The sequence below is a fragment of the Carlito syrichta genome, unplaced genomic scaffold (assembly GCF_000164805.1).
Source record: "Carlito syrichta isolate Samal-C Ts95f unplaced genomic scaffold, Tarsius_syrichta-2.0.1 Scaffold309091, whole genome shotgun sequence".
Taxonomy (NCBI): Eukaryota; Metazoa; Chordata; class Mammalia; order Primates; family Tarsiidae; genus Carlito; species Carlito syrichta.
Window position 1 is genome coordinate 561814 of NW_007253187.1, and position 11268 is coordinate 573081.

At 53.0% G+C, this 11268-nt stretch overlaps 3 protein-coding genes across 3 annotated transcripts in view; 2 read left to right on the top strand and 1 right to left on the bottom strand.

The window, feature by feature from the left end:
- Positions 1-1685: 1685 nt before the first annotated feature.
- VTN (vitronectin) lies at positions 1686-4689 on the top strand. Its single transcript, XM_008066715.2, has 8 exons — positions 1686-1913; positions 2007-2126; positions 2205-2567; positions 2647-2786; positions 2948-3104; positions 3291-3443; positions 3893-4237; positions 4486-4689. Exons 1-8 carry the CDS (start codon positions 1850-1852, stop codon positions 4596-4598), a joined length of 1455 nt encoding a protein of 484 aa, XP_008064906.1. The 5' UTR covers positions 1686-1849; the 3' UTR covers positions 4599-4689.
- A 1223-nt stretch (positions 4690-5912) lies between these two features.
- On the top strand, positions 5913-6853 carry SEBOX (SEBOX homeobox). Its single transcript, XM_008066714.1, has 3 exons — positions 5913-5967; positions 6133-6293; positions 6473-6853. The coding sequence occupies exons 1-3, from the start codon at positions 5937-5939 to the stop codon at positions 6851-6853; spliced, it is 573 nt and encodes a 190-aa protein (XP_008064905.1). The 5' UTR covers positions 5913-5936.
- A 1974-nt stretch (positions 6854-8827) lies between these two features.
- Positions 8828-11268, bottom strand: part of TMEM199 (transmembrane protein 199) — a 6177-nt gene continuing 3736 nt past the window's right edge. Inside the window, exons 5-7 of the mRNA XM_008066727.2 lie at positions 10517-10559; positions 10196-10308; positions 8828-9889 (exon numbers count right to left, since the gene is read on the bottom strand). Of these exons, the coding sequence (XP_008064918.2) occupies positions 9794-9889; positions 10196-10308; positions 10517-10559 (252 nt within the window). The 3' untranslated portion in view covers positions 8828-9793. The remainder of the gene's footprint in view (positions 9890-10195; positions 10309-10516; positions 10560-11268) is intronic.

Sequence of the window (11268 nt, forward strand, 5' to 3'; positions counted from 1 at the left end):
CCGCGCCACCGCCCCCATTCGGCCCCGGCACCGCCAGTCGTTCAGCGCCCGGCCGTGGGCCCGACATGGCGAAGAAGCGGCACAGCTTGTAGGCGGAGAGAAGCAGCGTCAGGACCATGGGCGCGGGGCTGCGGGGGACATCCCTGGCCTGAGGGCGGGGCTGGTGAGACCGCGATCTTGGGAAAAGGCGGACCCAAAAGGGGACCAGGGGGAAGAAGATGCAGGAGGGAGGGATGGCGAGAAGGGTAGCAGGCAAGGGCGCCGGCCAGAAGTTTAGGGGCGGCAGACCCAGATGCAGGGAGTGGGTGGAAGTAGGGAGAGCAGAGGCGAGGGTGGACCCAGATGTGGAAGGGTAGAGGAGGCGGCGGCCGGAACAAAGCGCGGCTCGCGCTTGGACTCGGGCTCTGCAGGGCTATGAGATGCTCGGCAGCGGCCACGCCCCTGAGCTGCTGTTCTCTGGAGCCGACGCCCCGCCCCTGAATTTCCAAGGGCTCCGCCCCCGCCGCCCGGGCAGTCCCACTCCAAGCCTGCCCCAACCACGCCCGCCCGGGCCACGCCTCCTCCCCTCGTTGCGTTCCGCCGTCCCCGGTGCTGGATAGAGGGGAAGGGGGTGGAGGGCGAGAGGACAGTCTCTTTTTCCCTGGGTGACGCTTGTACGTGGGCACAACACTAGTGTGTCCTCTCCCCTACTGGTGGCTAAAACAATCATAATACAACGCTTGTACAGCGCTTACGGCGCTTTATGCCTGTTTCTCCATTAAGCCTCCCAACATCCCTATGGGGTAGGAATCAGTGCTTCCTTCTACATGCGACTGACGCCCATTAGAGAAGAGACTGGCCAAAGTCACCCTCCCCTCTGATTACAGAACAGAAAAAAGTCAGCTGAAAACTCAGGAGCACTTCCTTCAGGTGGTAGGAGCACTTCAGAAGGTCTGCGGACACCTGAGATAGGGCACAGAATCAGTCTCTTTTGTGCCAGCGGGCATTTTCTGGATAGAGGGATCATAATTTTCATGAGAATCTCAAAGTGTGCTGAGCAATCCCACTCTAAAAATGGGGAGACTGAGGGTGGGGACAGGGTATGGCCTGCCCAGGTTAGGTGAATTAGTGGAAGGCCTCAGAAATCAAATCCAGTCCAATTGAGTTAATATTCACTCAGTTTCCTGTCTGAGAAGATCAGCTTGGGGAGACTGACACATCCAAGCGAAGAACCCAGAAGGGAAACTTTGTTCTTTTATGATAAAAAAGACAATATCCCAGAGTGCTTACCATTTCTTCTCCCAATCCTTTTTTGCTGCCCTAAATAAAAAATGGGTGGATGAGCAACAGCCAGGGATGTGTCTGATCAAACAAATCACAGATCAGTAACCATTTTTGGAGAGTGCTTTTGGGGCTACTCCAGCTACTGGACTTTTTTTCTGTTCTAGTTTGTGTAATCGGTCTTTATACCTCCATGAGGCAAGGTTTTATTAATCCCACTTTACTGAAAAGAAGACTAAGACTCAGAGAGAGAAAGCTGTTGTCCAGTGAGCCTTCTTTCTGCCCTCCAAATCATGCTATTTCCCCCTTCTGATGACCTGATGACCCTGAGTTTGGCAAGGGTCCTATCTTCCCCTTTTCCCAGGCCCAGGGTTCCAGGAATGTGACCCTTTACTGTAACAGTGGGGGACCTGGGGGATGGGCTGGAGGCTGAGCAAACAGAGCAGCAGGAAGGGCAGCTCCTCTTCTTTAGTTCCCCGCCTTCCCTCCCTCCCTGTCTCCGCCTCTCCCTCCCATCTGCAGGCTTCAGAGCAGAGACCTCAGGGAGCTCAGAGCCAAGCTGGCCAGGCACTCAGCTAGAGGCTCTACCATGGCATCCCTGAGACCTCTTCTCATGCTGGTCCTGCTGGCATGGGCTGTTCTGGCTGACCAAGGTGCGGGAGGGTGTGGATGGCTGTTTGAGTCAAGGTAGGGTGGGTGAGGGTGGCCTGGGCTTGGTTGTGCCAACTGACACCCCTTCCTCATAGAATCATGCAAGGGCCGCTGCACTGAGGGCTTCAACGCTGACAAGAAGTGTCAGTGTGATGAGCTCTGCTCTTACTACCAGAGCTGCTGCGCCGACTACATGGCCGAGTGCAAGCCCCAAGGTGTGTTCAGGGGCCAGGTGGGTGGGGCTGGGGTCCCCTCTGCAGTTGGAGACTCACTTCCATCCACCCTGTCCGCAGTGACTCGTGGAGATGTGTTCACTCTGCCAGAAGATGAGTATGGGTTTGGTGACTATGAGGAGACCCAAAACAACGCCACTGTCCACAAACAGCCAGAGGGCCCCTCGATCCCTGACACGTCAGCCCAGCCTGAAAGGAATCCTCAGCAGGCACCTGACTTGAACCCTGAGGAAGAAGACCCTATGCCTGAGGCGAGTACCCAAGAGCCTGAGATGAGCACCTCAGAGCCTGAGCGAGTAGACTCAAGGCCTGAGACCACTGTTCAGGTGACCTCCGAGTCCCCAGCAGAAGAGGAGCTGTGCAGTGGGAAGTCCTTTGATGCCTTCACCGACCTCAAGAATGGCTCCCTCTTTGCCTTCCGAGGTGACTCCAGGGACTGGTCCTGGGGGTGGGGGTCTGCCCCAGGAGCGTCCCCTCCCTCACACAGCCTCCCCCACTCTAGGACAGTACTGCTATGAGCTAGACGAAAAGGCAGTGAGGCCTGGGTACCCCAAGCTCATCCGAGACGTCTGGGGCATCGAGGGCCCCATTGATGCTGCCTTCACCCGCATCAACTGTCAGGGGAAGACCTACCTCTTCAAGGTGCCAGGCCTGGGGCTCTGGGAGGACAGGGTAGTCCGAGGCTCCAGGTCCTGGGTGGCAAACCTGGAGCAGGCAGGGGATGGCCACCTTGGGGCAGAAGACTCTGTTTTTGTGCCCAGCCAATGGCCTTCATACTCCTGTTGGTCTTCCCTACTTTTTAGGGCAGTCAGTACTGGCGCTTTGAGGACGGTGTCCTAGACCCTGACTACCCCCGAAACATCTCTGAAGGCTTCAGTGGCATCCCGGACGACGTGGATGCAGCCCTGGCTCTGCCTGCTCATAGCTACAGTGGCCGGGAGCGGGTCTACTTCTTTAAGGGTACTCAGGGAGTGGGGGGAGAATAGGGAGGACGTGGAGCAGTCTGGGTCTCCTTCTATGCATCACTGGGGACAGACCTCAGCGTGTGCCCATGCCCCAAGCCGGGAGCTCCTAAATTCAACAGCTTCCAGGCTCTCCAGCTTTGTTCAGGCCCATCCCAATGATTCCCACCACCCTGCTCTTCAGGGAAACAGTACTGGGAGTACCAGTTCCAGCAGCAGCCCAGTCGGGAGGAGTGTGAAGGTAGCTCCCTGTCGGCTGTGTTTGAGCACTTTGCCCTGCTGCAGCGGGACAGCTGGGAGGACATCTTTGAGAGTCTCTTCTGGGGCAGATCCTCTGGTAAGGAGGGAGGGCAAGTCTTGCTTTCCCCTCAGGAGGGTTGGAGTCCCCTTGGGTCAGGGCTGGGTTGGCTGAAGGGGGCTATTGATCAAGAGCTGTTTGCTCAGGCCAGACTTTGCTTCTGTTGACCCTAGGGGGGAGGCTTGGCTCCACCTGGACCCCACACCTTGGACTTTGCCTAGCATAGCCAAAGGCACAGCCAGCAGAGGGAGGGGCTATGGCTGAAGAGTCTAGGGAGGGCTGGGGGTGGGGTGGAGATACTGGGACATGGTGAATGGAGTGCAGGGGAAAGAGCACTGGACAGAGAGTCAGAGGCCTGGGTACTGGGCTCTGTCACTAGCTTGCTGTGTGTCTTTGGGCAAGGTTCAATGGATGATCTCCAAAGGCCCCACTGGAGGGGGCAGGGCCTGAGCCTCTGAGGCCCCCCCCTAACTCTTTCCTTGCCATAGGTGGTACCAGTCAGCCCCAATTCATCAGCCGAGACTGGCATGGTGTGCCGGGGCAAGTGGATGCAGCCATGGCTGGCCGCATCTACATCTCAGGCTCAGCACCCCGCTCCTCCTTGGCCAAGAAACAAAAGTCCAGGCGTCGCAGCCGCAAAGGCTACCGTTCACGCAGTGGCCGTGGCCGTGGCCGCAGCCAGAACTCCCGCCGGCTATCCCGTTCTCCCTGGCTGTCCTGGTTCTCCAGTGAGGAGAGCGGGCTAGGAACCTACAACTATGATGACTATGGGATGGACTGGCTTGTGCCTGCCACCTGTGAGCCCATCCAGAGCGTCTTCTTCTTCTCGGGAGGTAGGAGCCACTGCCACCTGTGAAGCTGGCCTAGCCTGGACCTTCCCTGCTGTCCCTGGTCCCTATGAGCTGAACACAGCCTGCAGGCAGAAAAACAGGCCAAGAGACCTTAGCTGCATTGTGGTTGTTCACTTTCCCTTCCTGGGGAGATCCTGATCTTTTTTTTTTTTTTTTTTTCTCAAGGCAAGAGTGGGCAGGGCCAGGCTGGGTCTCACACATTCTGCATTCTGTCTTGTCCTCTCTTCCAGACAAGTACTACCGAGTTAACCTCCGCACACGGAGGGTGGACACTGTGGACCCTCCATACCCACGCCCTATCGCGCAGTACTGGCTGGGCTGCCCAGCTCCTGGTCACCTGTAGGAGTCAGAGTTCACACAGCTGGGCCTGCTGCAGCTCCTTCCCGCAACCTCCTCCTCCCAGCCCAATAAAAATCCCTTCGCCCTGAATTTAAGACTACTGTCCTGACTGGAATGGATAGATGCCTGCCTGAGTAAAGGAGGGGAAGCTGGGCTATCAAAATGGGTCAGTGGGGGCGGACAGAGAAGAGCCTCACTGTGTGCAGCCCACATTGGACTCAGGCTGGGGAGGGCCTTCTGATAACTACCCTTCCTCTGGAGCTATGTTACCCCCAGCAACCCACTAGCAGCTAAGCAGGCACTTGAACCCCTCTGAAGATGTGAGTTCCAAGCCACCCCTCCCTGCCTCTTGGAGGTGACTAGGATCTTGGAGGAAAGAGAAGAGGCATAAGGTGGTGAGGTTCTAACTCAGACTTTTTGCTTACCCCGAGTCTGAAATCCAATTAGCTCAGGCTCTCGAGCACCCAGGGAACTCAGTCACTGTGCTTCTTCAAACCTACTGAGAGGGTGAGCCTTTCTTTGAAATCTGTCTAGGGTTGGGCATGGGGGGTGGGCGTGGGCAGTGAGGTCAGAAGGGATAGAAGAGGGAGGAAGTAAATACAAAGTTAAAAACCTTTTCTAACCTTCTGTTAGAAAAGTGGCCCAGAAGACTTTCAAGGAAGATCACACTATACTTTTGGAACCTCCTCTGGTTCCAGGTTCCTAGAGTCCAGGAAGCCCATCTGGGCTCTCAAGGGGCCAGATTATGGGTTAGATGCTGGCAGAGCTCTAACACAGAGAAAAGGGTGATCCGGTGGTGACATCTGTTTCCCAGCCCTGCTGAGAGCAGGTACTCCCGCTCATCCTGCTCTCACCCAACCATTCTTCTCATCCTGTTCAGTCTCACTAGCCCAGTCCTCAGTTGTGGGGTAGGACTCCACCCACTCTCCCTTGAAGGCAGCCAGGAGCAGGACACCGAGGGCTCCAGAAGGAGCAGCGATACCCTGGGAGCACTGGATGATACTTCTCTTTCGCTTTCTGAAGGGAACTCTGGGAGGCTTTTCATGAAATATAGGATTACAGGTAAAGACTTCCGGAGTTAGAAGTTTGAGGAGGGAGGCAGCAAATAGCTTTCTTTGTGAAGCCCTGGAGGGGCAGGGGCTACACCTTGCCCACCCAACCCTGCCCTTGGCCACCGCTTTTTCCTCTGGGACTTCTCTACCTTGTTCAAGCTGAACTCTAAACCTCTCCCCTCCTGGAGGCGGGGCCAGCCACCCTGAGCAGGATAAAACCCCAAATGGAGAGGTCTGGTGTGGTCACAGTCCTGACATGGCCCTCTGGCTCCTCGCCATCTGCCAGCTCCATGGCCAGCCCTGTGGAGGCATCCCCAGCAGGTGATCTGATGTGGAAAGGGTGGGCAGGGTGAGGATGTGGGGCAGGGTGGGATGGGGCAGGGTAAAGAGGGCTGGGAGCAGGGGCTTCAGGGTCTGTTGAGGCCTTTGAGGCTGGGTGGAGATTCTTGCAGGAAGTCCAAGCTTGATCCCCACCCTGGCCCACAGACCGTGCCAGTAGGTTGGGTCCCCACCGGAGAAAGCGGACCACCTTCAGCAGAGGGCAGCTACTGGAGCTGGAACGGGTGTTTGCAGCTCGGCCCTACCCTGACATCGGCACCCGTGAGCACTTGGCCCGGGTTACCCGCCTTCCTGAGGCCAAGATACAGGTGAGCTGTGGACCCCCTCTCTGGCTCGGAGTACTCTCACACAGCCAACTTCTGGGCTTCAACTTAACCCTAACCCTAACCCTTCCTCTCTGGGTAGCCTGCCTTCAGGGTCTGTTTTCCCTGTCCCTGAGTGGAGGGAATGCTGGAGCCAGAGTAGACCTCTTCTTCTTCCCTAGCAGGTGTGGTTCCAGAACCGCCGGGCCAAGAGAATCAAGAACAGGAAGTTAGGTGGTCTGAGTCCCAGACCTGAGACCCCCCAGAGCTCCTGTTCTCTTCCAGACACCCTCCAGCAGCCCTGGGAGCCCTGGAAGCCGGATCAGCCTCCATCCTCCACTGGCACGGCACAGTGTACCTCAACATGTCAACATGCCTCCTGTCCAGCTCCTAGCTTGGATCCAGGGCAGAGCAGGGCAGGGGCTAAAGCCACTGCCTCATGGGGACCGGCTGGGGTTTCAGGGGTCCACCCTTCTTTGGAGCGAGTTACTCCCCAGACCTCACTGGGCAGCCTGTCTGACCTCATTTATGCCTCGGCCATTGTCACCAATGTGGACCACACCTAATCTAGAACTTGTAAGAGTCCTCCTGTAGCCCACTCCTTTAGTCCCTTCTAGGACTGAACACATCAGAAGTGGATCCCCTGACCTCTTCTTTTACACAAGGTAGTTCTCTCATGGGAAGGGAGTTTAGTCTGGGCATCCTTCCCTCCCAATGGCCTCCAGGCCAGCCTAGATGCCAGCTCTATGCAGATTGGAGCCTGGCTCATGCTACCCAGCACCCTGGCCCCTCCTGGGGCATATGCCCATTGTCTTGGCAGGAGGTACCTTCAGAAGGATGAGGTAGGGGCCATGTTTCCCAACTCTCCTGCCAGGACTGGACTCCAGTTCTTTTCACCCCAGCCGATGACCTCCACCCTGTGAAGAAAGGGCAGCCGCCTGTCTCCTGAGGGCCCTCCAGCCATTACCTAACTGCTAAATGAGCTAGGAGAGGAGAGTGCTGCTCCTAGGCTGCTGGAGACCCACCCTTTCATGGTTCAGTGCCCCTTCTCCTGATCCCCTACCACCTGTTCAAATTAATCAGAACTATGGATCTGAGAGGGAGTGATATTAAAGCAATAAAGTAAAAAGAGGAGCCCAGGGCTTATGTTGATTTAATTTTCACAAAGACCAGATTGGCTGCCCTCTGACGTGGGGCTGTGGAGACAACCTGACAGATTTGGGGTGGAGGAGGGGCACAGCAGCATGGGGTTTTGGTATCACCATCATCTGTAATACCAACTAATCTCCAAATAAAGCCCCAACTCTGTACCTTAATCTGGATTGTTGTGCACTGCAAATGAATGAGGACAAAGGCTGTTTGCCTTGAAAATTTATCTCCATCACCTAATCCCTAAATAGGGCCAGGTTCCACACACAGATTCTGGGTGGGAGATATTACCCAGGGTTCTGCTGGGATTAGAGGGAAAGTTAATTGAAGAACTCAGGGCTCTGACAGTCTGGGGAGATGACAGCCTCCGCTGGCACCCCCTGCACCTAGTCCCACTGATTTCAGGATATTACATCCACTTTTTGGAGCTGTTCTGCTTTGGAGAGAAAAGCAAGGAGTTTGCAATCAATCTTCACTGAACTCACAGTTGCTATGCAACTGTGGCAACTCTCTGAAACTCTATGTGACTGAAAAATGAAGATGATAATTGTTTCCTTTTTTTAGGGTGTAAAAAATAATACATAATATAGGTCAATGGCTTCACATGGTGTGTGACACTGTAAAAATTCAGCAAATGCTAGTTCCTTCTCCCTCTCCATACAGGAGGCTGTGAGAAATTGGGAAGGCCCCAAACTTCTTGTTTCTCTGAACTGCCAAGCACTCCCTGGACCCAGTAGAATTGGAGAAAGTATGGTATGGTGAGGCAGAAGAAGTGGCTGAGAGAAGAGAGCTGCCTTCTCCAAGCTGAGAACTTTAGGACAGGCCATTTGATTTCTGTTTCTAACTCTGCCCTTGCAGACAGAACCCACCTTGCACAATGGCAGTTTCCTTCTCATTACTCACTAGGCAGGAATTAGATTTTTTTTACCCAGAAGATTGCACAATGCTTGGCCAAATAAGTTAGCTTTCGGTAAGTGCTCAATGCCACAGAATCCTGTAGGCTTGTGAGTAGCGGGTTGGGATCTGGTGCGGATCCCATCCTAATGAATGCTGAGTAGGATGAAATGACCTTAATTTCAGTGAGATGGATGCCCTAGGGTTACAATCTGCTTGAGAAGGCCTGTTTTTTATCTAATATTTGGAAAACTTCCCATCTAAATCCAGGCACCTGGGAGATCTAAGCTTAAGGATATGTGGGTATCCCGACCTAGAATGCAGACACAGGTAAACAGTCATAAATTCCCACAAAGCTTCACTGTGGTTTTTTAGCACAATCTTAAATAGTTCAGGTTATCAGGTTATAAAATGTCACCTATTTCTTCTTCTCACAGATAGCACTTCCCCCAACTAACAGAAACTGGCAAACATTATAGAGGAAATGTCTACTGAGCTAATGGGTATATAATTTATAAAAACAGAAAAGTGCTTTGGAAAAAGACTACAGGAGTACATACAGTGAACAAAAAGAGTCTACCATTAGGAGCAGACCCTAAACAATTAGAACTATTAAAATCTTTGTGATTTATGTTGTTATAGTACTTGAAATAAGAACACATTGGATACAATAAATATTTACTGGATAAATAACTAAGGCTGATACCCTTTTAAGTGCATTACACAGATTCTATCATCATACTCCTAATTTCTCAAAAGGTAAAACATTACAGAGACTTCAGGACAACATAGGAGACTTTGGCCCCACTGAACAGAGTAAGGGTCATAGCTGGTCATTTAATCTCTATCAGAGTCTGTTTTGTCTTCTGGAAATGGGGCCTAATACCATTTCCTTTTCCAAAAAGGTAGCTTCCTTGCTTTCAGTTTCACCATCCTATCTTTCTCTTATTTGATGTTTGTCCTCTGATCAGTTCTTCTTCCAACAAAACTGGAGAAAGAGGATTCTTTTTGCTTTCTTGGAGACTTCTGAACTCAATTATGGGTGTGCATCAAAAATGTGTAGAAAAGGATAGCGATCAATATGTGCACTTGGACAAGTTCAAGGCAGTATGGTCTACTTCTGGGAAGGCCTGGATTCCATTCACTCCTGACGGGAAAACTCTAGCTCCAGCAGTGTCCAGAATGGACTGAAGAAGGTAAATAGGCACCAGATTTAGGAGAAGGTGCTGACAGACCAGTTCTTTCAGTTTTAAAGATGTGTGGCTGTCTGAATCTCCTCCACTGCTTCCTCTAGAAATTCATAGAAGATGGGGTTCCCCACAGGAACAGCAGGCGGCCTGGCCTGGTCCTTTGACTAACTGGAGTTGAGTACAAATTGCCTGATGGGTTAATTGAGTCAGTGACTGGCAGCTGGAAGCCTGGAGCCCCCTAAACCTTCTCTGGACTTTGATGATGAAGCCCAGTTACAGCTCTCCCAGTTCGCCTTCCATTGCCCGCACCATGACATACAGCTCAGCCATACCCACCACCGAGGCGACGATCAATGCAGCCAGCACCCGCTGAGAAGGAGGAGAACCAGACTTAGGAGATGCAGGCCAATACCAGCTCTGCAGCCCCCAGCACCTTTAATGAGGATGGAGAGCCTCTAACCCAGCCTCTAAGTTGAGGGAGGGGAAGAAAAGAGGATCTGGCTTCTCTTGGGGTTATTTCCTATCCTCATGACTGCTGGAAAGCTCCAATGTTCCCCTTGTTTACCACATTAATATCTGCTCAATACCTAACTGTGTAAGGCACTTTCACACACATCCTCCCTTACCCACTAACACACGTACTCTGGCACCTTGCCATTCCCAGTGCCTACTTACTGAGGCCATTTCTGTGAAGACATACTGGCTTCCAAGGAAAGTGCAGACAAAGGCAGCTGCCACCGTGACAATGAAGTTGAAGATGGTGATGACCAGAGCCTTCACTGATCTCACTTTGGAGAGGAGCCCAGAGAAGAAACCTTTAGATCAGCATTCTCCAGAAGGCCCGTTTATCTCATGGCTACTTCCCCAATCAACAGGGTTCCCCTCAAACAGCAAGGCTGAATAGCTCAGTCTTAAACCCATAGCAACGGGGTGGGAAGGAGTGCCACGACCCATCCCAAAAAGAGGCTTTAGCAACCCGGTTTCCTAGTACCTCACCTTGCTTTCCCAGGTCACTGAGAGTTCCACCATGCCTTGAATCCTGGGAAAAAGGAAAAGCAGATGATTTTAGAATGGAAGCAGCTCAGAGAGTACCCAATTGTCATTCTGGACTTAGTCCTCTATATTCCCCAACACATTAACTCTGCCTTCTCCATGGATTCTTTTGACTCTTTTCTGGACCATAGAGCAAGCATTTAAGAGAAAAGACATAGGTTCCCGTATCTGTCTACTCCTTTCCTGCTCCAGGGCTGGAATGTGCCAGAGATCAGTAGGGAGCTGTGCCAGAAGAAAGGCTCCAAGGCTCATCTTCACTTCTATGATGTTTAAGAATCTTAGCCCCAGTGGGGTACGGTAGCTCAGCCTGTAATCCCAGCACTCTGGGAGGCCAATGCGAGAGGGATTCCTGAGGCTGGGGGTTTGAGATCAGCCTGGGCAACTTGGTGAGACCTTGTCTCTACAATAAATCACAAAAACTAGCTGGGTGTGGTGGTATGCATCTGTAGTTCCAGCTACTTGGAAGGCTAAGGTGGAAGGATCGCCTGAGCCCAGCAGGTTGAGGCTGAGGTGGCCGTTAGCATGTCACTGCACTCCAGCCTGGGAGACAAGGAGTGAGATTCCAACTCAAAAAAAAAAAAAAGCCAGGCTCGGTGGCTCAGCCTGTAATCCCGCACCTTTGGGAGGCTGAGGTGAGTGGATTGCCTGAGCCCGCGGGTTCAAGACCCACCTGGGCAACTTGGCGAGACCTCATC